The sequence below is a fragment of the Mustela putorius genome, unplaced genomic scaffold (assembly GCF_011764305.1).
Source record: "Mustela putorius furo isolate JIRA1106 unplaced genomic scaffold, ASM1176430v1.1 tig00000596_pilon_pilon_pilon, whole genome shotgun sequence".
Lineage (NCBI taxonomy): Eukaryota > Metazoa > Chordata > Mammalia > Carnivora > Mustelidae > Mustela > Mustela putorius.
In genome coordinates this window covers 8,388,084-8,414,767 of record NW_025421428.1, presented here as the reverse complement: position 1 = coordinate 8,414,767, position 26,684 = coordinate 8,388,084, and the positions used below count along the sequence as shown (strand labels likewise).

Below are 26,684 nucleotides of genomic sequence, written 5' to 3'. Positions count from 1 at the left end.
AACTCCATCTGTCAAATAAATAATAAATGAAATCTTTAAAAAAGAAAAAACAATTCTTTTTATAACAAAAATACTAATGACCACACTATAGTAATGATAGCTGTTACGGGACACATTTCTTTCTGTTGTTTTTTGAATAATGAGCTTTGTGCTAAATTCTTCATGTCCTTCTACTGTTAACCCTTCCAATGACCTGAAGAGAAGGAACAGCTGTACCCATTTTACAGATGAGGAAACTGAGAATCAGAGAGGTCAAGGGACTCTTCTTCTAAGAGAGCAGCTCACAGACAACATTAGGCTGTGCTCAGAGCCTGGCACTCTGGGGTGCTGCAGTGGGTGGGCAACTAGAGCCCATGATGGGGACAGTCCCTGAGCCCCTAGTATGTGCCAGGCCTGCTCCTGGCATCTGGCTTCCCTTGACTAGACACCGCTCGGTTCAGCGCCCCAGGGCCCACCTGGCTGGGTTTCCTCCAGGCAGCTGTTATCAAGAGCTCCCCGAGGGCAAGGCCTGTATTCCCTGCATTCCGTCTTGTTCCCCAGGCCTACTGCCCACACAGGGCCTGACAGAGGGCGCTCCCCACGTAACTCTGGGATGTCACCTTTGGAGACTGGCCCCTCCAGGATTCTCAGACAGCTCCATCATTGCAGGCGTTCCTGGTCTCCACCATGGAGCTTTCCAGATGCCCCTCCCCAGCCTATTCTGCAAGGGTCAGCAGCTTCTCCTCTGAGGTCCTCGGCCTGCTCTTCGTCCCCAGCCATAGAGGGCTGGAACAATCCTGCTCATCTTGGCCTGTCGGTGTCCGGCCAGCACTGCCTGAAGCAGGGGTCCTTCTGGTCGCAGGGCTGGGCTGGGCTTCCTCATTCCCTCCCTCCTGCCTTCAGAGCACACTGACACTCACCTGGGGCCTTATGAGCAGGGGCCACGGGAGGATGAGCATCTCAGGGGCCACCTGGTGGAGTGGCTGAGCTAAGCTATGTGACCTTGGACAGCTGACTTCCCCTTCCTGCACCTCGGTTTCCACATCTCTGAAATGGGGATGATAACAGACCCTGCCTCGCAGACTTCTATGGGCTTAATGAGATAACTCCTTGACTCAGTGCCTACACAGTCTAAGAAATAAAACATAACACCCTTTGCTTCCCCTGTGCTGTTACAACTGTGTTCAGGGAAATCCCCATTTGGAGCAGGCAGCCCCTCATGAGCAAAGAGAGGGAGAAAGCAGGAGAGAGGGTGTGCCACTTTGGCCACTTCCTGCCTCCTAGAGGGTACTAATTTTGCCCCCTATCCCCCATTCTGGCCCCCATTGTAGGCAGCCTGGCCCTTACATCCTGGGGTTTCAGGGACAGAAGAACACTGACCACCCCCCCCAAGTCCTCATGCACTGAGAACCTGCCATCCATCCGGCACCCACCCAATGATGCCACGCCATGCCAGGCTCTGGGCCCCCTGTAGGGAGGCTGCGTGCACCCAGACAGACAGACAACCACGGTTCACTCTTTCACTCAGTTCAAGCCAACCGAACACCGGCCCAGTACAAGGCCCTGTGCCAGTCCAGGGTGTACGCCGGGCAGAAATTCTCAGATCTCAGGGTACGCAGCTCTTCCAGGAGCGGAGGAATGAGGATTCACACCTTCTGCAAAGCTAGGAATCTGCGTGTTTGATAAGCATTGTGAGACAGACCCAAGCTCAGAGGGCAGGCAGGAGGGAATACGGAGCCAGAGAGATTTGATGAGCTGATGATTTTTATGCCAAACTTCAAAGGAAGACGACTTTACACGAAGGAGGGATGCTGGAGGCCAGTGAGCAGGTCCTGCACGACTGTCACAGCCTGAGCCAGACATGGACAAACGTCTGAGTGTGGGGGGAACAGCAGGTGCGCTGGTGGCTGAGCACACAGGAGGAGGGGGCAGGCCCTGACCAAGGAATCTGGGAGCCAGGAGCAAGAAGCTTCTGAGGACAAGCCTCAGGTCAACAGTAGAGCAGGGAGATCTCCTTAATCCCAGCAGACCTGGTTCTAGCTCAAGCCTCCCAGGCCTCCATTCCAAGCCCAGGCCCCCAGGCAAGAGACTCAGGGACTGGGGCTGGCTACGTGGTTTGAAGTGCCCAGGACAAAATGAAAATGCAGGGTGCTCGTTCAGACCATCTTAGGGATTTCAAGAGGGCGAGAGCTGAGCATCAAACCAAGCACAGGGCCTTTCTGAGTGTGAGATCCTGTGGGACTGCCCAGGTCACATGCCCACGAAACCAGGCCTGTGAATGACACAGACAAGCGGGTCACTCTTGCTGGGACCAGCCCAGAGAGCTCAGGACTCCAAGGCTTTAGCCAGGCAGCCCAGGCCTGGGGCTTCCAGTCCTCCCAGCTCTAAGCCCAGGTCTCTCAGACTCTCCATCTGTCCCATCCCCTCCCCTTAACCCTCAGAACTGCCTCCTAACTTTGCCTTGACCCTGTCCCTTCTCTAGCCCCTCCACTGTCCCCACCTCTGAGGAGGCAGTTGCCCCCTCCTGCGGGTCTCCAGTCCCCAATCCCACGCATTGGCTGCCAGTGTCAGCTCCATAAAGTGCCTCTCCTGCCCTGTCACCCACCTGTACAATAATCTTCGATAGCTCCCTTCTGCCCACAGAATAAAAGCCAAAGCCCGTTGCATAGCGACCGGCCCCCGCCCCCCTCTACAGCCCTGCATCCCAGCAGCCCCTAGGCAGCCTCTCCAGCCAGACTCACTGTCCCAGCCCACTTTCTCAGCCCACCAATTTAACCCCTAATATCCCTGCTTCCTGTGCCCCTACCTGGAATGCCCTCCCCAGATCTTCTTAGCTCCCACCTCCCACCTCTCAGGTACCTGCCCTGGGAGCCCAGCACAGACTCCTGCTGTCATGTTATTAACCAGACCCCTGCCCGCTGCCCTTCCCACGAACAGAAAAGCTCCCACAAACTGGTACAGCTCCTGGAGTGTGCTATTTCATTTAGTCCTCAGGACAACCCCAGAAGCCAGGTTTTTCGAGTACCTCCATTTTACCAATGAGGGAACAGAGGCTCAGAGGCTCAGAGAGGCTAAGGAACTTTCCAAGGGATGCCCAGCTAGAAAGAGGCTGAACCTGGTGTCCAGCCCAGCCAGTCAGGCTCCTGAGCTACTCCTCTATACTTTTCTTTTCAATACTAACTGAGCAACTACTATGTATCATGCCCTACTCGCCAAGGCGTGGCGCACACAGAGAACCGTAATGAAAATACTGCCTGACGCGTGTAACCAAAGCCAGACACCTGCTCAGGCCCAACACAAAGGACGGTGGGAGCACCGGCAGCAGTATTGGCAAGAGCCACATAGCTCATCAGAAGACGTTGCATCTGCTTTCTCTTTCCAGTCTCATCACTGCTCTCAGGCAGGTGCTGGTCCTTAACAGACTGAAAGAGAGCTGTGCCACAGAGAGGTAAAGCATCAAACCCAAGGTCACACAGCCAGGAAGTGACAGAGCTAGATCATACTCTGAACCCCCAGGTTCCAAAGCACTGGCGTCTTTTCTTTGCCCACTTGGTAAAGAACCTGGTTAGGTTCTTGGCCTCCCAAGGAACCAGTTCTGGGGTCAAAAAATCAGGGAAGAGGTCAACATGCCCAGGTATGGGGACAGAGCTGACATGATTTCTGCTTAACTCTGCCACGTCACCCCACTCACTTTGCCCATGGGCTACCGGTCCTAGGCCGGCTTAGCCAGGACTTGGCTGAACAACTGAAAGTCCCCCAGCTGGGTTCCTGGTAATTAGCTGCACAGACGCCCCCGTCTCTTACCGAACCCCCCTTGTGACCTCGTGCCAGGAGCACGCACCAAGTAGAGCACATGCTTGGTGCCATGATACTCCCTGTGCCCCAGGGCGAGATATTTCCTTTTACAAGTTCTTGTTATTACGATCATTACTGCTATTTTAATTTAAACCTCTGACATTCAGGGAGATGTTTCTCTGCAGCCACAAGGGCATGTCTGGGGGAGGTTGGCACTTCGGTGACTGGCCTGAACTCTTGCCACGTGGGATGGCCGGACCAGTGGGCGGCCAGCTCCGTCCTCCTTCAGGGCTCCGCGGCTCCTCACTTATCAGGCTGACATCCCACAGGGGGGCCGCCGCCCTGCCCGCCCCTCCGGCTCCAGGCCTGCCGACTGGAACCAGACCTGGAGGGGTGGGCAGGCGGGGGCCTGTGGGAGGGGGCCAAGCCCTCACCACAGGCCCCTTTGCAGTTCAAAGTGACACACTCAGGCGCTGTCCCCTTCAAAGGGCGGACAGCGCCTGCCCTGAGCTGCTGTACCCGCAGGGCAGGGGTAAAGGTGGCCCTCTCAGGGCCGGTCAACTCCCAGCCGTGGGCTGGGCCTGCTTCCCAGGGCCCTGTCGTGAACAGGCCCCACACCAGCGGCTAGAACTTGCAATGCGATCCTGGGAAAACTGCCTTCCCTCTCTGAACATCCCTGCCGTCACTGTGTATTTGCAGAGCACTCAGAAGGCACTCAGGCACGGTCATACGTGATGCTGACAATAAAGATGATGACTCAGTCTCTCAGAGAAACAATGCCCCAAAGCCAGAACACCTGAGCATGAGTCCCATCAGCTGTTTCTAGTTATGTGACCCCGGGCAAGTCACTTAAACTCTCTGTGCTTTAGTTTCCACATCCATGCCACATAGCCACAGACACACCCATCTCCTCAATGCCAGACTATGCCCACCTACTGCCATGATCGTCCTTCAGGCCAAGTGAGACCCACTGAGAAGGTACCATTCAGGGACTTCTCCCAACCCCCAACACAGCCAGGCTGAGAAGTGGTCAAGAGGACAAGTCTTCACACCTGCAGAGCAAGGAAGCATTCTGGTGGAGCTCCCCACGGGCTGTGTGATCCTGGGTGTGTGGCTTTACCTCTCTGAGCCCCAGTTCTGTCACTTGGAAGCCTGGGTAAACAAACAATGGTCCTTTTACGAACTTTCACCGAGGTCTGGGGTGCCGAGGGCTTAGCCCTGAGCTTAGACGTAATGTGTGCCCAGTATATGGTAGCTTATCATTGCTACCTTATGCTGTGTGACCTTAGGGAAATCACGGCACCTCTCAGGTCAAGCTTCACTGTTGCAGAATGGGAAACAGTAATAAGAATGCCTGCCCCCAGGCAGTGAGAAGATTCAATGAGCTAATTCCCATCAAACCCACAGGCAGTGTGCAATAAACACTGGTCATTAATTATGAGGCATTCATTCAACAAGTAACACTGAGCTCTGGTGCCTGGCCACTGACACTGAACCCAGCAGAGGGCCAGATTCTGCCCTCGCAAAGGATCCCTGGAAGTTTTCTCCTGACCAAACGCCTGGGGTCCAAACCCAGTTCCACTTAACTAGCTGTGTGACCTTGGGCAAGTTACTCAACCTCTCTGCCCTGCTCGTCTGCTCCATAAACGATCACAACACCCACATCACAGCCACAGCACCTTCAAACACTGTAAAGTGCTTCACAAACCATGTGCACTCACTCAGCAAGCATCAGCTGTGTGATTCTTGGTGGGGCTGGGGGTGATATTCTCTCTCGGGGGCCAGACCTGCCCATCACCAAGCCCCCTGCAGCCAGCCTGGCCCCCTTCTGCAGCCCGGAAACTCGGGATGTGTTAGCTCCTGTGAGGCGGCCTGAGTACCCTGCAGAACGGAGGCTTCTGTGGGCTTCCTCTCGGGTCTGTTTCCCCAGCAGCTGGAACACTTAGAAAAAAGCTCCCAGCCTGCTGGGCTTGTCAAAGCCGGGCTAGCTTTACTAGAACCAGCTTTGGACGATAATTCTGCGGTCATAACAACTATTTTCTTTACATACTGCTATGGAAAGGGGAACCCCTTGCTTTTTTTTTTTTTTTTTTTTTTTAACTTAATTGAAGACACCATCAAGCGTAAATATGCCGGAGTTTTTAATAAAAACATGATGGAGGAAAACATTCAAAGCTCAATAATCAGAAGCAATTTGCATCGTGAGCGGGGATGTCGCTCCCATTCCCCACCCCCTTGGCTGTGCTCTGCGCGGGGCTGGTTTTGGGGCTGGCAACTTTAGACCTACGGCAAAAATAATGAACAGCAGTGAGGCTTGGAGATAGTCTGAAAAATATCCTGGAAAAGAAAAACATATGCCAAAGAGTGTGGTGTAAAAGTCATATTTCATGCCTGACTTTAGAGAATGTTAATAAGGATTAGAACCATACTCCAACAGAACAACTATCAGTCAAGGCGGGGTAATTAATTTTGCTTCAGATCTCTGCTTGGGAAAATGAAAGCAGTCAGTGTTGTTTCATGGCATAGAGACTCCATCACACTAGAACAACCCTAAGAACTTCCAAAGTTGCATCCTGATCCCAGCTGAAAGAAAGCTGGCTGCTGCCGGCAACCTCCGCTGATCTGTCACTGTGTAGATTTGGGGATCTTTTCCCAATGCTAACAATATCAAACTCTTTTTTTTTTTTTTAAATTTTAGGATTGACTAATAAATATGATTAAGATAACACATCCCAAACCACATGTCCTCTGCTCAGCCTCTAACATGTGGAGTACAGATGTGTCTTCTGTGTACAGATGACCCAGCCGGCTGCTCCCCTGAGGCAGGGATCCTGGGAGACGAAACCCCGAGACGTCCTGGCAGTCCCCTGGCCCTCTGTGGCCCTGGCCAGGCCACTGGCCTCCCCGTGACCCACTGTAGAGAAGAAGGGCCAAGCCTAGGGTGTTTGGGAGTCAGACCCAAGAAGGACAGAGGGATGTGGTCACCTGGCTCTTGTCTTTCAATGTCCCAGTTTAGAAGACAAAATTGCCAAATGTACATGGCTCCATGCTATCCAGAAAGTTCTCAAATTCATTCCATCATGGAGACAAGCCTGTTACACCCCTCAGGAACCAGGACTGAAGGGCCTTCCCCTCCAGTGACCTGAGCCTCAGGAGAAAAGGGTAGGCCAGGGCTAAAGTCAGAGTCTGGGAGCAGGTTTTAGAAAGAATTGTGGAGTTGCCACATAGGCCCCTAACTTGACCATGGGTAAACTGGGGGTTCTGTCTCCGTTCTGCCACAACTGAGTGAGCTTTAGGGCAAATACTAGCCACACCTGAGCCTCGGTTTTCCTGTTTCTACAAGGATCTCTTCAGCTGAGACCCTGCTAAAGCAGCCCAAGGTCTGGGTGGTGGGTGTCCTTCCAGTGCACCCTCTCTGTGATCACTGAAGAGGGTTCTTGGAGGCCGCAGGGAAAACCAGGCCCTGGAAATAGGGCAGGGAAGCCTGGGCCTGTTGGTGTTGACAACCAGCCAAGCTCCAGCTCTAGGGAGAGGGGGCAGCCCCTGGGAGACAAGAGCCCCTCCCAGCCTGACCAAGCAGGACTCTCCCCACCTCCCCCCACCCCGCAGAAGCAAAGCTCTGGGTGAAGGTATGAATGAGCCTACCTCTCGGCTTTACCCTGGGGAAAGGAGGAGTCCCTCAGAGTTAGCTGAGGCCAGGCAGAAGGGCTGAAGCCGGCAGAAAGGGGAAGGGTATTCTACCACAGCGGCAGAAGGAAGGAAGGATTGCAGAACAAACGAACGGAAGCATGAATGTATGTCCGAGGGAGGTGAGGGCCTCCCAAGCCCACTGCAGCAGGCAAGCTGAGGGCAGGGCACCTTCCCAGAAGAAAAAGTCCACTAGGGGTCCCTGGGGAAGGGGTATTAGGACCTGGATGAGCCCCAGCTGCCTGCAGGGCACCGGTGGGGTAAGCTCTGGCCACTTGGCAGAGGCGGAAGGGTCTGCCTTCTAGACCAGAGACTACTCTGGGGAGACGAGGAGGGTCAGGTCCCCCCTGACCTGGATGGGGTCAGGACCACCTGGAGGAGGAACTCTGTCATAGCCCCCCTCACCCCCCTTCACCTGGGACCCACTGGGCATCTACAGCCGCATTTCTGGGCTCCTCTTAGTGCTCAGGCCCCCCGTCTCCCCGGAATACCCCCAGACCTCTTCCCTGTCGAGCAGCCCAGGCCCGCGGGCCTAGGGCTTGGCCCGGCCGGGCTGATATGAACCATCTGCGTTGTCTTAGGCCGCCCCTCTGCCCACTGTCCCTCTGAACTCGGCCGGTTCCCGCGGGCCGTTTGATGCCTCGTAGGGTCACAGACCCCCGCACACAAATCACCGCCGCGGGGCTGGGGGTGGGGCGGAGGCGCTGAAACCTAATCCGCAAAGTTTGCTCTGCCGCCAGCTCACTCCTTCCCTTGCTCACTCGACCACCCCCCCCCCTTTCCAAACAAGGCTTATTTTTCTTGCCAAAAAACCGAAGTTGGTATCAAGTGTTTCGAGGGAGAAAGTCTCTCCCCCGCCCCAACTTGGGAGGAAGGGCCGGAGCTGTTGGCTGAGTGGGGGACTGCAGAGGGGGCTCTGGGAGGGAACCCGTGGGAGGTGAGCTCCCAGCTCCCAGCTCTGTAGGTCCGCGTCCCGTGGTTAATGTCGCACACCCAGCTGTCTCTGACCCAGCTCTGTCCCCCTGTCCCTGGTCCCCTGCCCAGACAGTGCTCTTTCCATCCTGGCTCTCCATCCCTGTGGGGCCACAGATGGAAGCATCACTTCCTGCCCCTTCTCCCTCCCCATAAAACAGCCCCTGCCTGTCGCTTTTACGAGGTGACACCCTGCTCTCGGCCGATCCTCCCCGCACCGCACCGGAGCCTGGACTCTGGAGGGAGGAGACTGAGCAGTCAGGCGTCTCCAGAGAGTTCCCAGGACGCACTGGGGTGCCTGGGAGACTGCCCTAGAGCACAGACTAAGAGCTTTAAAAGGAGGCTAAGGAGCCAGGTACATTAGAGACAGATTCCTCCAAAGTGTCCTCTCCTGCTCTATTGACTCTGGGGCCTCCGGCCTGAGAGCCTAGAAACTGGCCGAGAGGTAGCCGGCCTGGTCCTCTGCAGCGGTGCAGAGTGGAGCCCTGGAGGCACGCAGGTTTCATTTGCTAGGTGTTGGTTTTGCTTTTGGTTTTTTCAGCCGGTGCAGCGACCCGGAACCGCGCCTGGCCGTTTCTCCGACGCCCGCGGCTTCCGACTGTGCCCGGAGGTGAACGCCGGCGGCTAAAGTCCGCGCCGCGGCGCCCGCTGTGCGGGCTGGAGGTCTAGTGGTCGGAGCCGGCGGCCGGGGCGGGGGCAGGGGCAAGGCGGCGACGGCGGCGACGTCGAGGGGACCGGTCGGCCGACCCAGCTGGGTCTGCGCGGCCCGGACAGGGAGTGGGGGAGAGTCCGGGGGGGGGCGGGGGCCGGCCGCACGACAGATCTGCACATTGTGGGACAGGGGTGGCGGCAGCAGCAGTGGCGAGAATAAAGGCGCCACGGGCCCGGCGGAGAAGCTGGTTTCCGCGGGGGTCGAACAAAGGAATTCGCCCTCAGAAGAAAGGGGCCCAACGAGCAGCCGGGAATGGTCAACCCCGGAGACTCGCAGGAGTACAAGCGTTGCGACATCAGTCCTAGGGATCCAACGAAATCCGCCCCGCGCAGGACCCCAGCCTGGCATCTCCGTTTGGCCTCTCCCTTCTTGTCAATCCCGCTTTCATGGGGATGGTGGGTGTGCACCCCCCAGCGCCACCTTTCCTGGGAAGAGGGGACAGAGCGGCCGTGCTTTCCGTCAGTGGAGGCGAAAAGTCCCCCACCCCTCCCAATCGGCATCCTCTGGGCGTGGGGCCGTTGCCCCCATTTTCCAGAAGCTGACAATTGAGGCTCCCCAAAAGCAACCCCTTCCCCCACCCCTGCTGCAACGCATCGCGGGCTCAGGAGACCCAAGCGCCCTCCAAACGAAAGTCGCCCGGGGGGCGACAGGGCCGGAGCTCCCCTCCTCCCGCCGCCCTCGGAAGGGGTGGAGGGGACACGGTTGTAAGGTGCTTGGCTTCTTTTCTCTGCTTGACATGAATAAGGGGATTAGGACGGCAAGTTTCCGTCGCTCACTCGGACGGACAAAGGGCCCCGCGGTCAGAGCGGCACAGTCTCTGATTAAACGACAGAGCCCTGTCACTCAGCACCGTCCTAGGTACTTGTGTTCGTGACATAATCTTATTAGAAGATAAAACCAGCGAAATCCTTTCCATAATGAAAAGTTACATTTAATGGCTGGACTCGCCCCCCAGCCCCTCCCGACCCTGCCCGCCTCCTCCCGTTGCTGTTGGATATGGCTCGCCTGTAATTGGCATTTAAAGCACCAAGTCCGAGAGAAAAACGGGGTTTAGGGTTTTTGTAATCCCCCTAAACTGTCTTTGTTCGAAATCTCCACAGATACAAGTCTGTTAAGAGTAAATATTTGTGGATTGATACAACCACATTTCCCCCCTACAAACCAAATCTGAAAAAAAATCTGCCCTCCCGCCGCGCTCCGGCCCCGCGCAGGAGGGAGGGGGCTGGGGTCAGCCCCAGCGTCTGCACCGGGAACCCTGCATTGGGGTCGCCTCTTTGCCTCCAGGAGCCGAGGGACTGTGCACATTTCTCAGGCGGGAGAAAGCTCTTAGACTCTTTTTTCAATTTTCTGTGCTCTCGATAAACAAACCTCCCAAACGCGCCTCTTTTGGGCCTGCCCGAGGGGGTCGGCAGGAGGGCTTGGGGAGGGGCGAAGGCTTTGCTCAATTCCAAAAGAAAATTCCCTCTCTCCGCTTCGCTCCCTTTCCAGTAGGTTTAAGTGGCTCCGAGAGGACTCACTCCTCCTGGGTCGCAGTAGATGCGACCCAGCAGGGCGCCCCGAGTCCGGCCCAGGATTGCACCGGGAGCCGCCAAGGGCCCCCGCAACGCAGAGGAGTCCGAAGGTTGCGGCGGGGCCCCGGTTCCCGGCTCCAGCCCAGCCCGTCCTGGGATCGGATTCCTTCATAAATCAGCGGCTGGGTGAAAGGGCTGCGCTTTAGAAGGGGCAGGACCGTGTGTGCGTATTAGAGCGCGCGGTTCCCAAATCCGGGCTAAACCCCTGGTGACACCGAAATTCATCAACCGCTGCCGGCGCCCGTGGCGCGGCTGAGGAGCCCCAGAGCCGAGGAGCCTGTGCACCACGCTGCCCCACTGAGGGGAAAGGAACGAGGAGCAGGAACCACGGGAGAGGTGGGCCTGGCGGGGGCACGGGTGGAGACCTCCGAGAGCCGCCCCGCCCGCGAGCCGCCCCGCCCGCGCCCTCGAGCCCTGAAGGAAGCTCACCGCTGGGGGGAAAGGCAGTTATTCTAACCTTTTTTTCCTTTTCTGGCAAGGGTTGGCCCTACACGAACATTCTGGTGCGAAGAGGGCAGTGACCCCCGCCCCCACCCCTTCCAACCCTGGGCAGTAACCCCCACCACACACACCCCTTTCAGGCTGGGCACTCAGGTGAATCACAGCTGCCCGGGAGCAGACTCTGGGGCTTTGGGAAGAGCAGGAATCGAGGACTGAGGGATCCCATCTGCTTTAGGAGTTAGACCCACCTACAGGGAAATCTGCGGGAGTCATTCTGGGTCTGAGAGGAGTGACTTAACTCCCTCCACCTCCGTTTTCTCACCTATACAGGGACCTAAAGCAATAAAGACCAATACACTCCAGAAATGTCAATTCCTTTGCTTTCTAGAGGGCCTACTATTGCGCCCGCCCCTCTGGGTCAGTAAGACTCTGTTCCTATGAGTTCCTGTCTGCACTGGCCACGCTCAAGAGTAGGCTGGATAACAGCAGGACCTATGTCCCTCAGAAGTCATGGGGGGGCGGGCATCTATAGGCTGCTGCCTGCCTGCCTCCGAGGACCGGTTTCTGACAGCAAGACCTGCCCCATTCCCCTTCCAAGGGGAAAATTCAGAACACAGGCCCCAGCTCAGGGCACAGAGCAGGGGGGTGGGCTAGGGCACTCGGGGAGGCCCGTTTGGGAGGTTCCAGGTTCCGTGCCTGTGCGAAAGGCCGACAATGCATTCCTGCCAGGCAGCGTGTCTCCAGCTCACTTCCCAGGCAGGCAGGCAGGAAGGAAACATCCATTGACGAAATGCCCAATGCAGGCTGGCACCTCTGGGTTTGTTTCACTTTATCCTTAGAGATCGAGTCATTTTATCCTGTGAGATTGTAACCAGCATCCCTGTTTCACAGAGGAGGAAACCGAGACCCAAGAAGAACAACGAGCCCTTCCCTAAAGGCCCGTGGCTTGTGCCACAAGAGCCAGAGACATTCTTGATCCCTGGTCTGTACTTGGAGTTTTGTTCTTTGTCCTTTGAGAGAACGTGCCCCGCCCAGGAGGCCATCCGTCTGCAGGAGGTGGTTTCCAGAGCACCTTGGTCCTCTCTATCTCCGCAGGCTCTGGGCAGCTCCAGGCCTGGGCAGGCGCCCATACCCTGACAGCCCTGTAACTATGGCAATTCAGGAATCACATGACAACAGTCCCTGAGTCCCAGAGGAAAGCAGGAGGTGGGAGAAGGGGGGACAGCAGTCACACCCAGCTCATCCTGACCCAGGGCTGCTATCCTCCTCTCCTGTCCCTGCTGCTGCAGCACCCAACAGAGCCGCCTGGGGGTCGGCTGGCTGTCCTGTGTTCCAGCATGCTCACTTAGCTTTCTGCGTCCAGCCAGCAGCTCGGTGGGCTCCTCACTCCTGCCAGCCCTGGTGGGCACCTCTGTTGTTCAGGGCAGCCCTCAGAACCCTCCCCACCTGGCAACCACCTCCCAGTTCCCAGGGAAACCTCTTAAGCAGGGGCCTGCCAGGAAGCAAACATCTTTGTTTCTTCTGGAACCAAACTCCAGGAACTAGGTTTTTCCTTCAGCAATACTTCCCCCAGTTCCCCAAGTGCCGGGGCAAGCCTGGTGCTCTGCCATCAGCCAGCACACTCGGACCGGGCCAGTCTGAGCCAGGCTCCCGAGGGAGACAAAGCACCACCCCCGCTCAACGTACTCACATATCCCTGGGACCCCTACACTCCCCAACCCCCCTTCGGGGGCCCCAGGGTCGACAAGGCAGGTCCAAAGGCCGTCAGTCAAGAAGCTGAACAGAAATGGATACAATATTGCCCCGGGAATAACAAAGGAAGGGCCCACGCAGAAATTTATTTGTTCTGATCAGGCGAAGCAAAGGTAAGGGGCAGCGAGGAAGTGCTGTCAGCCAGGCCTGAAACCCAAGAAAGTTGCCATTCGGAGCACAGTGGCCCCTTATACCCCACCACTCCACAACACAGCGGTAGTTAAAGCAAACACAGACCCTTCACTGCCCCGTCAGTTACACCTTCCCCCCAAAATTACACAAACTTTGAAAGATTTTTCTGAGAGAAGATGGATGCTTCAGGAGACTTGAGGTCAAAGCTAGGCTGTTTAAAGTATATTATTAACAAATAAACATTTACTGCAAAAAAAAAGAGAAAAACCCTATAGGCCACCGGGGAACCAAATCATGTTGCTTTTGGCTTCAAATGACAGGAGACATTTATGACATGAATGGAGAACACCAGCCGGTCGATGAAATGGCAACCGTCTGCCACTTTGCTTCCTCTGCTTTCGTGAATCAACTTTTTCAAATATGGTTTTCAGCCTTACCCTCCCTTCACTCCCACCGCCTCCCCACTTCTGACTGCAGTAGCAATAAATATATATAATTTTGGTTTTGCTCTCTGCTGCCATCAGCACAGACTGTGAGAGTTGGAGAGGGCTGGGTCAGCCAGAAAGCCAAGGGCTTTGGGTCCTCCTGCAGCCCAGGGTTGACTGACAGCTCATACGGGCTCCTGGGATGAGTGGACCATCCCTTTCTTCCTCCTCCCTTGAAGCTGAGGCCTGATGGTGGTGCCCAACAAATTGGAAGTTATAACTCATGTCGTTGAATGTCGCCTCCATTCCTCAGCTAACTAATGCCAAAAAAGTAGGGCAGTAGGGCTGGGAATTTTTTTTTTCTTTTTCTGTTTTAAAAATCTCATAGCCACAGGACAGAGGAGATTCCCTGGGGGACACACAGGCAGCCCATCCTGGACAGGACAAACCTCTGTGGGCTTTCATCTGACCACCGGAGCCTGTGTTTCTCCACCTTTTAAACCCCAGCTTTTGGAGAAACAAACAGATCCCTGGATCTCTCTACCTTATCACCCCCCACCCCAATCTCTCCCTTATCCTTGAACCTTAGAGATGCTGGGTTGAGATTTTTTCCCCCTTGTCATCTGAATCACAAAAACAGCAAGCACCAAGTTTTTTCCAAATATGAAATTATATTATCGAGTAGGATTTTCCAAGCTATTCTCAGACCCTGAAGAGTCTAATTGCTCCCCAGTGTTAAGATCTTTGCTCTGGACCCATTCAACTCCCTCTCACGGCCCCCAAGGAGAAAAAGGCCAGCACACCAGGCCCATCCTGCTACCGGCCCTTCCTGGTAATGCACAGTTGGCAACTGTTCTTATCTATATAATCAGAAGTTTTTCTGCTTCTCTAAAGGTAGTTAAGAGGATACTGGATCCCACGGAGTATGGAACATGGACTGAAACCCCACCAGATACCTTGTGTCAACCTTACAACCACCCTGGTAAATTGTATCATCACCTCTAATTTGCTGTTGGAGAACCTGGGGCTCTGAAACAGGTCGTCAGTTGGCTAAGATCCGACGGCTGCTGAATGGGGCTGGGAGGCGAACCCAGCTCTCAGAGTCCACAGCTCTTCTCCTCACTGAAGGAGGAACGGCCCATACAGTGCCCCACTCAGGCAAAGGGAATGACTTTCCCAGGGGTGCCCCTCATTTTCCCTGCACAGAGAGGCTCATGGCAAGCCTACCATGCCAGCTGTCCCTTTCTCTGGCAAGGAACCCATGGGAAGTTTGGTGTCTCCTTGGGGACAGGACATTCCTTGCCACACTGCTGATGATAATGGTAACAACAATAATTTCCAAAGTATTAACAACATGCCAGGTGAGATGCCAGGTCCTTGGGGGACATGTTATCTTGAATCCATATTAGAATCCTTTCCCCCAGGGGGCTATGTCCCCATTTTACAGAGGAGGCTCAGGTAGATGCCAGGGCCTAAGCCTGGTTCCAGGGCGCAGGGTAGGAGGTTGCTGAGGGCGCACAATCACCTACTCCAGAGGAAATCCTCACAGCCTTCTTCTCCAACTCTAGAAAAATCCAGCAAACAAATTAGGCTGCACTAGCCCAGAGCCTGGGGAATACAGGGTGAGCCAGGAGTCAGCTGTGAATAATGCCTCCCTTCAGCTGCTGATGACTGCAGCTTTAGGAAGGCCTTTGCTTACCTTCTACCTGCCGTCGAGGTGCTGGGGTTAAAAGGAGGGTGCCGTTGCAAGAGCCAGAGGGTCCCCAGACTTGGGCTGGCAAAGCAGAGCCCTTCAGCCCTCAAACCCCCAGGGAGAGCACTACCGAGGCCTTTCTATAAAGCCAAGCTCGGGCTTTTCCTTCCAAGCGGATCCAGTTCCAGAACAGACCCTCTACCTCAGGCTGTGGGCAGGAATGTCTGCAGTTCTGAATGAGACAGATGCGGCCAGTGCTAGCTGGGATACCCTACTGGTAGGGGAGGCATGCTGGTAACTGGCACCCCACAGGGAGGCCTTATGGGATGAGGCCTTCCAAGCTGGGAGAAACGGCAGGCAGAAGAGCCTGGAGCCCGGCTTTGCTCTCCGAGCACCACACCCCTACTCTGCCAGAGCTGGTGCTCCGAGGAGAGAGGTGAGCCTCCTTGGTAGGCCTTTCCCGGTGTAAACACTTCCAAGGAAAGAAGGAAAGGAATGTGCTGGGAAGAGCCAGGTTGGGCCACTGGAGCTGGAGCCAGCTGGGGTAGATTTACGCCCCCCCACCAAAAAAAAAAAAAAAAAAAAAAAAGAAAGAAAGGAAAAGAAAAGAAAAAAGAAAAGAAAAGAAAAGAAAAAAACATCACCCCAGGACTCAGACAGTGTTTTTTTCCTGAAACTCAATCAAAGTCTCCCTGCTCCCCCCCTTCCGCGGGTGGGCGCATCCTACCTGGGCAGGCGAGCCCAAGGGGACCCTCGCAGGCTCAGCGGAGCCCTGTAACTCTGCTCGAGAAGGGGCGAGGCCGCCCGGGCAGGCCCTGCGGGCGGAAGGGCTCCGGCGGCCCGGGATGCCGAGGTGGGAGCCCGGCCCGAGCTGGAGCGCCGGGTCCTTCGGCGCACGCAGGCTCCCGCTTGTGCACCAACGGATCTCGGGTCGCCAGGCCTGGGAGCTGTCTTACAAGCGATTAGACTCCATTTTGTGACAGATTTTTGGACTCTCCCACCGACCCTCCCCCCTTCCGGAGCCTCCTCCAGGAATTCGCCACCTCCTCAGGATAGAAACGCTTTCCAGACGAGCGACAGACGGCAAGAAAAAAGACTTACATAATTCTATTTGGCCAAGCCACCAAGAAAAAAAAAAATGGGGCGGGGGTGGGGGGAATTATGTTGTCATTTTCTTTTTTCTATGTGTTCTCCGGTGGAGGAAGGAGAGAAAGGTGTTCGCGATTTTGCGTTTGCAGGAAACCCCGTTTCCTCCCGGTTTCTAACCGGGTTGTGAGTCCGAGGAGGAGCTCTGGCGGCGGAGGGGCCAGAGCCTTAGGCGCAGAACAATCCGACCGCTTTTTTTTTTTTTTTTTGGAAGGACCCCCCCCCCCCAAAAGCATATAAGGAGAAAAAGTAAACTTCTCGAGTTGTGCGTGAAAATACCCAAATGCTGCGGCCCCGCGCTCCGCTTCGTCCGTCCAGGACGTGCGGATGGATTTTATCAAATGCTATTAAATGTGCCCGATCGTCAATTAATATCCCCCATGGTGCGTAAAATAACGCTGCGCTTCTGGGTGTCCCAGATCTTTAAAACAAATCGAAAGGAAGAAGAGACGCTTAATAAAAACAGCAACCTCTTTCTAAGGACCAAGCCCCGCAAGCTCCTCGATGGGGCGAGGCCACATTTTTCACAAGTTATTGCGGGGAGGGGGGTGGTGGTTGTTAATTTCCCTGTACCGCGGACACAAAGGTTCGACCAAATTGAGAAGGCACGTCTCTGCACCCACTAGCCTGGATTCTCGTCTGAAAAGCATTTACGCGCAGATGCAATAAATATGCATCTGCGATCCTCAAAGAAAAAAATAAATCGTGAAATAAACTTTTATTGTGAAAAAGAACATCGCTTCTTCCGTGAGCCCCTGCCTGCCTCGCTGCGCCTGCTCTCCCTGCGAAACGCTGAGGCGAGACCTGCCGGGGTATTTGTCCATAGGACTGTCTTAAGAACCTCTCCTCAGCCCCCAACCGGCCGGCCTAGTGCAGATACCTAATTGGCCTTATTAGAAGAAAGAGGGGGCGAGGGAGGAGGAGGGCACCGTGAGGGGCGTGAATAATGCCCGCCTGAAGCCTGCCGCCTTGCGGGACCCAGACTCGGAACTAGGGACCCGAGATTCTTCTGGAGCCCGAATTCACCCGCAGACACATCCCAACTACACTGAAGCATCAAGCTCTCCGAGAGGCGCCTTTTTTCTCTTTTTAGAAAACAAATAGGCTTTCAACAAAGGCAACACAAACATTTAATGCTTAATTGTTTTGTAAAATTAGGGAGCTAGCCGCTCCGCGTGGTAACATCTGCTCAAATTTTGTGACTTTATACTTCTGTGCTCCGAAGAACCAGGGAGCATCCTCTCCTAGTTTTAAACAGAAGCTCCATAGAGGACTGAAGGGTAGGGGGAGAGACCTGGCAGATGCACGCAAGAGGTTGGAAAGGGTCCTTCCAACATGTAAAAAAAATCCCCCCCCCCCAAAATCTGCTCCAGTAACTTGGAGGCCCATTTCCAGTTTCCTGGGCCTCCCGCCCCCACATGTTGAGTCACCCAGGCCGGTGGCTGAGCTAAGTTGGAAGTGGCAGTGCCAGAGCTGAGCTAAGGGTCAGGCAGGCAGAGGTGCAAGGCCGGCAGGACATGGGTGGACTGGAAGTTGGTGAACCCTGCCCTTTGGCCAGACCAAAGCCCCCAACCACATCTATCCCGACTACTTTCCCCATTTTATTTGTCCTGCTCTATGCCTGCTTGTGGCCGAACTGACTGGCGGCCACACTTTCTCCTGGAACTAGAATCCTGTCAGTCCAGGGCATAGCCCCAATACTATCAACGGCAAGGTGCCTAATTTGGGGTGCTCCAGACAGAGGGAGAGGTCTCAGCAAGACTCTGGGATCAGCAAAAGAGCTGACTCTCTGAAATGGACCCCAATTCCTGCCCGCAGAGCCCCCAGTGCGCAGGAAGAGCCAGGTGCAGAGAGCAGGTCCTATCGGACCTTCCAGACCAGGGGAGCACAGTCAGATAAAGTGCTGTTGTGGGCCTCAGCCAGAACCCTTCAGAGCAGAATCTAACACCCTCTCCAGGGCTTTAGCCTACAGTCCCACCATTTCCAGGCCTCAGTCAAGCAGCTAGAGAGATGGAGATGGTGTACCCCAGATGCTCCACTTCCACCAGGGCCTGGATCTAGGAACAGTCCCTGGGCAGACAGGTAGGCTGCAGTCATCACCAGGCATTGGCGGCCCACACTTTTCCTGGAGGCTTGGGCACACACAGCTCCCCCCGAGCCCCCAAACACCTGAGAGCCTCCTCATCCTGCAGCCCCATCTAAAAGGGTCTTTTGGACTTCACTAGAAAGTTCTGTCCTCCCTGGGGGTGCCGACACCTTTCTTTTGGCTATTGCTCCTCTCTGCCTCCCCCCCAATCACACTGCCAGGCACAAAACGCAGAGGATGAAAAGAAAAAGCCCGAATCTGCTCTTAACTGTCCCAGAACCTTGCCAAACAAATCTATAGTCTCATTTAAAAACAAAAGTTTGCAGGTAGGGCTCAACCCATAGTCTCCAGACTCAACCTTGAGATTTAGGCTACACCAGGGCAAAGCAAGCCACCCCGACTCCAACACAAACACTGTGCAAGAAAGAGGGCCTGCTGGGGAAGGCTGACTTGGGCAGCTCTTCATCCCCACCCCCAGGAGCCCCAGACTGTGGTTTGCCACCTCTTGAGGTCCTCTTCCTAGACAGTTCCTCCAGCCAGCAAAAACTGTTAAGTGCAAAATTCCCGCATGGAACGGTCTGGAGAGAACGGACACTCTTTTCTATCAGGGACTGATAGGACAACAGAGAGCATGGCAGGAAGGAGGCATCCTGAGCTGCCCGGGCAACTCAGCAGCCCCCCAAACTCCACTTCCTTGCTCCAGGAATCCCAGACCTCCATAAAACTCTACTTTTGGGGAAGCACACCACCAGGGCCTGGCTCCCTAAAGCACTGTTTTCATTTGGAAATCAATCACTGGTCCCCAGTTGAGGTCTCAGTGAGGTCAGGCCCTGTCCCTGGACAGAGGGATGGTATCTCCTAACTGGCCAAGGGCCTTGTCCTGTACCCCAACCAGTGCAGGTTTCCGGACAAAAGATGGCCAACTAGGGACCGCCAGAGGCTCCCGGCCACCTCACCAGTGGCAGCCTGGCTGGGATGGTTAGCCCCTGTCAGGAGTCGCACAGCCCACACAGCCCTCAGAACTGATGGGCCCAGCCGTGCGCGGAGCCAGCCGTTGGGCAGACGCGGGCCTGGCAGTGGGGGGTGGCGGGGCTCGAGTGCCCGGGCGGCGGCAGGGAAGGAGGAGAACGAGAGAGGCGCTTACTGTTGGTAGTCTTGTTTGCAGTACAGTTTCCGATCCCGGAAGTAGCAGCTGGTGGTGAGGGCTTGCTGACACGCCGCGCACTGCAAACACTCCTCGTGCCAGGACGACTCATTGACTCGCATCAGGAAGCGGTCGGAGATGGGCCGCTGGCAGCCCTCGCAGACGGCGGGATGCGGGCAGTCGGAGCCTGCAGCGCACAGGGCGAGAGCCGGGCGGTCAGCCCCGACCAGCGTGGCCCCAGCGTCCCGGCCGCGCGCTGCCCGCAGCCCGGGCCCCAAGGGCGAGGGCAAGCCGGGAGCGCCGCCCGCCGCCTGCGCTCCCCTGGCCGCCGCACCAGGGCCCGGGCAGCCTCAGCTGGTTGGTCCCAGTCCACGGACTCCCGCGCGGAGAGGCCGCGGGTCTCGAGAGCCCTGGCTCGGCGCTGCACTCTCCCCTTCTCCGGAGATCCGGCGCTTGGTGTTACTACGTATGAGAACCGGCACGGCGCGGGGTAGCCGGCTGGAACCAAGACTGGCGAGGTGAGGCTGGGGCGCTCGCTGGCTGACACGCCCCACGGCGGCGTTCGTGGTCTTCTGTCCCCAGTCTCCCCAAAACCTGTAGTTTGGGTGGCCCAGGGGACATTTTTCTCTTAAAAGCTCCCCCCACCAAGTGACCTGGCACTGCTCGCAAGCTTGCTAAGGTGACTACTTGGGTCTCCATCACTCCGGCCTCCCACCTCCTATCCCCTCGGGAGTGGCAGCTCTAGCACCAAGGCCCAGTGAGGATGGTGGTGGGTGGCAGCTGGAGCGGTCCTGGCCTCCCTCCTCCTAGGTGGTGTCCCTGCAAAGCTCTGTCTCCTCACGATGCCTGTTTAGGGGTGCCTGTTGACCCTCCAGTGATCACTGCAAGAGACTAGTCTGTGTCCTCCCGCACCCCTACGTCCTGCAAACCATGTCCTATTCCGTTGGTCTGGCCGCCTGAGTCCATCTCGGAAGGATGCCCCTGTCCCCTGCCCATGACCACTTGGGCGTCTGACGCCGCACTCACCCAGCAGCACCCCCAGAGTGGCGGGCCCGGGGCGCAGGGCGTGCTCCTCCATCTTGATGCCGTCCAGCATCTTGGCGCAGTCCGTTTGCCCGCGGGGGAAGCACCTCTCCAGCGACTCGGGACCTGTTGCTATATCCATGGGACGCGGGGCGCGCCTTGGGCCCCGCCGGCCAGGGTGCTCGCCCGCCCGCCCGCCTGCCCGCTCGCCGCCGCCGCGTCCCCGGAGCCGGGGAGGCGCGGCCCCCGCGGGGTTGGGGCTGCGGCAGGGGCCGCGGGCCGCCCCCGGCGAGCGTGGAGCGCCGACGCGCTGGCCCCGGGCCCCGGCGTCGTGCGGGCGGGCCGGGGCGCTGCAGTCCGCGCCGCGTTCTCCCGGGCACTCGCAGCCACGCGCGCCGGCTCCTCTGTCACCTGCTTGTCAGCCCCGGAGCCGGGCTGCGGCGGCGGCAGCAGACGGAGCCGCGGGGAGGAGGCGGCGGCGGCGGCAGCGGCGGCGGAGGCGGTGGCGGGCGGGGGAGGGGGCGGGGGTGCAGGGGCGGCCCCGCGGGCTGGGGGGGCGCGGGCGGCGCAGCGGGGTCCCGGGCGGGGCGCAGCGGGCCGCAGGGCTCCAGGCGCGCTCCCCGCACTACTCCAGTGCCATGGTGCGCCCGAGGAGCCGCTGGGTTTAGAGCTGGGGCTGGCGGCGGAGGGATACTCCGGCCGGGAGCCGCCTCACCCCTCCTCAAACTTCCTGACATTTGAACTCATTGGTGCGCCTCGTATCCGTGCGCCGGGATGAGCCGGCGGCTCCACGTCAAATAGTGCCGTCGCCTCCCCCCCACCCCCCGCGGGAGGGTTCCCCGCGCCCCCGGCTTGCGCCCCGCTCCGCGCCTGGCCCGGAGCTCAGGCCCCGGCGTCCCGGCCAGACAGAGCGCCGGCTGGCCCCTTGTAGAAGTTTGGGGCACCTTCGAAACAAATCCTTCTGCCCCACCCCTTTGAAAAATTGATTTGGGAGTTGGGGATTGAAGGCTTTCTTTTTTCTTGCTTGCTTTCTTTATTATTAATATTTTGTAAAGCTTCGGCGCTAGGAGGAGTGGCCCCATGCGAGGCCAGACTGAGCGGATGGCGGGGAGCGCAGCGGATCCACCAGGGGAAGGCGCCGGCCGAGAGTGGCCGACCGGGGACCCCATCTGTTGGTCAAGGTAGGTCGCTCCGGGCTGAGTTGACGGTCCCCTGGGCGGCGGCGCCTTCCCGGGGCCCTTCTGGTCCGCGGAGAGGCTGGCTGCTGGATTGAGGGACGGGGCCCGTCAGGCGGGAAGGGCTGTTGGCCCAGGACTGGCCAAACGGGGTCCTGGCCCTGGGAGAGGGGATTGGGCTCCGGATTTGGGGTCAGGGGTCCGGAAAAGCAGGCGTGGCAGAGATTGGGTCGAGGGGTGAACGAAGATCCTGGAAGGGCCCTGGGATCAAGGATGGGGGACATTGGGCAGAGGAGGAGGGTCAGGCCCAGCATAGGCACGGAGAGTTTAGAGGGCGATTCAGTCTGAGAACGGGGCCCGGCCAGAGGTGGGGGCAATGGATGAGAACCTGGCCTCGCAGGATTTGTAAATGCACGGGAAGGGGGTGGTGGCTCTGGGGTCGGTAACTGACGGCCCAGGACGATGTGTGTTCAGTTGCTCGATGGAAGCGGGATTGGTGGCTGGGATAGGCTCCTTTTGGTAGCGGAGGGGCCCGGCTAGGGGTCTGTAGGCCGCACCTGGCAGGGACAGCGCCCTGGTCAGACTGGGCAAGGTGGGCTTTGACGCTGGGGAGTGAAAGGTTGGCAAGACAGAGTCCCAGACTCTCGCGCCCGCTGGGCCAGGCACCCACCCGCCCTGGCACCCGCACTCGTGCTCCGTGCGCAGGCCGCTGTGTCCGGCTGCGGTACACCGCGCCTAGGCCGCCTGTGTCTTCGGGTCCCGGGTCTCCACAGAGGCGCGGATCGCCCAGGAGCAGAGGGTGGGTGGTGGTGGTGGTGGTGGTGGTGCGGGCCCGGGGCAGGAGCTGGCTGACCCCTCGAGCCGCTGCGGGGCGGCCCGGCCCCTCCCGGACCTGAGCAGCGGCGCGGAGCGGGGCGGGGGCGGAGGGCACGGGAGGCGGGTCCCCTGACCCCGCTGGAGGCGAGAGGGCGGATCGGATTTGGAGCCTGCCGGAGGCTTGGTCAGAAGTGGCCCCCTGTGCCGCGGGGCCCTGCGGAGGGGCCTGGCTTTGTGGAGGATTAGAAGGCTCCCGCCCCATCCCAGTACCTGCTTGTGTGTCGGTGGGTATCTGTGTGTGCGTGTGCGCCTCGATGCTCACGCTTCGGAGTCTGTTGCATGCCTGTGCACCCGTGTCTGTGCACATACATTATTTCTATGTGCCTGAGACTTTCTGGGCTCCGAGTATGTGAATCTGTGTACCTGGGTGTGTTTCCCGTGCCCATGTGCGTGTGCATCTGCAGGTCTTAACATGCCTCTGTATCTTCTGTGCATTTGTAGGTCTTTGTGTGTGTCCTTGTGTCCCTGTCGTTGTATGTGGGTGCCAACGTCTTTGTGTGTCTCTCAACCTCTTTATTGTGTTTGGGATACTTTTCTGTTTATGTGTCTTCGTGTCATCTTTGTGTCTGAGTGTATCTTTGGGTTTCTGAATGATTCTGTGCGCTTGCTTGTCTCTCAGAGTTTTTTGGGGTTCTGTGTGTGTGCGCGAGTGCGCGCGTGGTTTTGTGACTCCGTGTATTTCTCTACGTCTTTGTGTGTCTGTATCCAGGACAGTGGATGAGAGGATATGTAGCTTCTCTCATACGCCCTTGGTCGCTTGTCCTTGCACAGCCTGGAAGGCCTTGAGCTCCTAAGGCTGCGCCTGGGCCTGGGCCTGGGCCTCCATCCCCCCGCATCTGGGGCGGAGGCGCCGCGGCTGCGGGAGAAGCCCGGCAGGCAAAATTCGGGCGCGCACAGCCGGGCACCGTACGGGCAAACCGACCGGGCGTATTCTGCCCTCTGCTGGCAGCGTTGCGTCCCTGCACGTTGCCTGTGGGCTCGAGGGTCCTGATTCCAGGCCCAGACCCTCGCCTTCTTCAGAGCGCGCTTGGGAACCCTATCCCGTCTCAGGCCCCGCACACTCACCTCAGACCCCACACTCCGGGTGCAGCCTTCCAGCCTCCTCCTCCCGTCTCCCCACCTTCCCTGTGACCGGCTTCTTCCTCTTGGCATTTCTCCCCTTCAACCAAAATGGGGGGGCCCTGGTGGCCTGGCCTCCCGGCCTTCTGTGACCCTCAGGCTGGCGTCTAAGAGCTGAGTCGGGGCAGCAGACTGCCCAGGGTCGTGTTCCCGGGGCTACCCAAAGGTAAGGTCCCAGGGCAAGAGGATGTGCCCGCAACCCGGCTCTGGTATTCCGGTTTGGTCTGTGCTGGGGCACGCAGAATCTTGGTCCCTCACCCCCCACCCCTGACCAAGTCACAGCCCGCACCACCAGGGCCGACATTCGGAGGGCCACGGATGACGCTCAGAGTCACCGCAGGCTGCCGGGTACATGCCCGACCCAGGCACCGGCTGCTCTTTCTGGTCTGGGAGCCGGGCAGCTCAGTCCACAAACCTGCGGTCCCCCCCACATCTTCTCCGCTCCATGTCCGTTCGTCCCCCTCGCCACACCCCCACACTCCGGATCACCATATAAGTCCTTTTCCTTGCCCTTTGTCCCGGCTCCCGGGCCTTCTTTCCGCGGCTGAGTCCGAGGTCCCGGGTCCTTCGCACACAGAAGCACAGAACACCCAGGTCTCTAGCACAGTCGTGGCTCCAGCCCTCCCCACCACTTCCCCTGCTGAAGAAACAGCCAGCTGGACAGTAGAATGGGGGGCCTAGGCCCCCCGGAGTCAGGTACCGTCCGTAGGCGCCTAGCGGCAATTGGCTGTGCGCAATGGAGCCCGCCTGATCTGGCACCCGCCGGCACCCCCAGCGGCCCTCGGTGGTCCCGGACCCACGACGCCCCCAGAGGCTCGAACCCGGGCGCTCCCGCCTATCTGGGATTCTCTGTGGCTTGGATTTCAGCCACAGAAACAGCTTCAGATTTTCTCCACCTAAGGAAAGACCCAGCCGGCTGTTTGGAATCGCTTGGAAGGAAGCAAGAACTGAGAGGGAAGCTCAGCGGCAGTCCCGGCTCTCCCAATCCTGCGGATGCCTCCTCTCCGAGGAGCCCTTCCCTGTAACCCTCTTGCTCCACTCTTTAGGGACCCTGCACTCCCTGTGCCTGCCTGTGCTACTGTTCTTCCCAAACGTAGCCCTGGGACCACCCCTCCCCACAGTGGAGTCCTGTCCATCCTCCCCGGGGTTGCGCTTCTGAGCGGAGCCGAACCCAGGTCCCCTCGCAGTTTACAACCCCAGCGAGAAGCAAGGATCCCGGGCAGGGATGGAGTACTGGGCAATGCGCAGCAGAGTGCCGCGGAGCATGAAGGCGCGGAGGAGGGGCTGAGTGGATGCCGGATTCCACCCTGCCCGGGAGAGTCCCGGCTGTGCTCAGACCCGTCCCACGCTGCCCTCGCGCCATTGGCCCTCGTGGTGCTCAGATCTGCGGGTTGGGGGCCACCATTCCCTGGTGGCAGCTGGGATCCAGAAATTCAGGAGCTCTGGTACTGGGGTAGGACAGCAACGCCAGAGGTGGAGTGTCCTGGCTTTCCGAGGCAGTGGTGACCACGCTCTCTTCTGAGAACCCCAGCGTGCTTGACCCCCAAATGTCCTGGGCCAGGAAGGCTTGGGCCCCTTCTCAGCTGGCAGGGAGAAGAATGCGTGTGATAAGTAACCCAGTCACCGGCCGTCCCACAGCCCAGAGAAAAGTTTCTGTGGTCTTCCTGTGCCGGCGGAGAGCTCGCAGAACCCCAGAGTCAGGTGGACGTCCAAAAAGAGGAAGGACGGGAGAAAGGCCCCAGCTGGGGTGCCTCAGTCTCTGGGCTGAGAGTGGGTTCTTACTTTCTTTCCCTTCTGGGGTTTTCTAGGCTAGTGGGAGGGAGGTGGCAGAGGACAGGGTTTTCGGCAGAGTTTGTTGGTGAGACAGTGTGTGGCTCTGAGGCAGTGTGCTGGTGCATGTCTGTCTGCGATCCGGAGGGTGGTCCCAGCGAGGTCCTTCTGTCCTCATGCAGCCCAGCCCTACTTCGTCCAGCTGGGCGGGGGGTGGGGGCGGACTCTGGCCACAGGCCCATGGCTTTTCGGTGCAAAGTTTGGCTCCAGCGTCATGGAATTCCTCCCTGGTGGGTTAGGAGCTCAGGCTCAGATTTGAAGCCTTCTATCAGTCCTCAAGACAGGAGAGGGACCGGGCCCTGGCCAGGTCTGGTTCAGGATGTGGCTGTGGGACTCTGGAAAGTGCTGTCCTCTGCACCTCAGCTTCCTCCTGGAAGGGGGGTATAGTAATAATATCTATTCCACAGGATGGCTGAGAGAATGAAATGTAAGTGCCTACTACTGTGTCTGGTGCAGAGTAGGCCTCTGTAAATACTCAGTGAATAATTGGATACAAGCCATCCCTGGGACATAGCTCCCTCCTCCCCTCCCAACCAGGACCTGACCGGAGAAACAGAGACATGCTGAGCTCCGGCATTTATCTTCCTTTAGGGCAAGCAAAACTCAGATCCAGGCAGCTGTGGGCTGGGTGCAGGAGAGTTCCCGGACAGTGCCCACATGTCCTGCCCGGAGAACGTCCGCCTTCTCCACTTGTCCTGGCTGTGGAGCCTGTGTCTGGAAGTAGCTTTGGAAGACAACAGAAGCAGGGGCCTCAGCCTAGTGCATCAAAACTGACGGTGTGGGACTCTCGAGGTGCCATTTATATTTATTTTTTAAAAGGCACTTTCTTCAAGAATCTTTGCATTTCTTGCCAAATGGATGGGCTGGGTTGTTTCAGCAACCCATCTAGAACCGGGGGCTTCCCCTACCAAAGACCTGAGCCAGAACAAAGAAAAAGCCAGGGACTGTATTTGGAGCCATAAAAGCCCCATTAAGACACTAAGAATAACTTGCAGGAAAACATTTTATATGAACTGGACACAAATTCGCAAAAGCAAGAAAGTTCGTGCGTCTCCACCCTGAGGGTGCGTGGCTGGGGAAGGGGCTGGATGTGATGCTGAGGCCAGCGCCCATGCTACTAGATCCT

At 57.6% G+C, this 26,684-nt stretch overlaps 1 protein-coding gene and 1 long non-coding RNA gene across 3 annotated transcripts in view; both read right to left on the bottom strand.

Moving 5' to 3' along the window:
* The window catches only part of LMX1B (LIM homeobox transcription factor 1 beta), an 82,750-nt gene extending 61,520 nt beyond the window's left edge, over nt 1-21,230 (bottom strand). For both annotated transcript variants that reach the window (XM_004757301.3, XM_004757302.3), the window contains exons 1-2: nt 20,562-21,230; nt 19,536-19,722 (exon numbers count right to left, since the gene is read on the bottom strand). In XM_004757301.3, the coding sequence (XP_004757358.1) occupies nt 19,536-19,722; nt 20,562-20,700 (326 nt within the window). In that variant the 5' untranslated portion in view covers nt 20,701-21,230. The remainder of the gene's footprint in view (nt 1-19,535; nt 19,723-20,561) is intronic.
* Nucleotides 5,903-9,705, bottom strand: LOC101685998. Its single transcript, XR_199793.3, has 2 exons — nt 7,420-9,705; nt 5,903-6,057 (listed from the first exon to the last, which is right to left on the bottom strand). It is a non-coding gene; the product is annotated as an uncharacterized LOC101685998 (long non-coding RNA).
* Nucleotides 21,231-26,684: the final 5,454 nt, after the last annotated feature.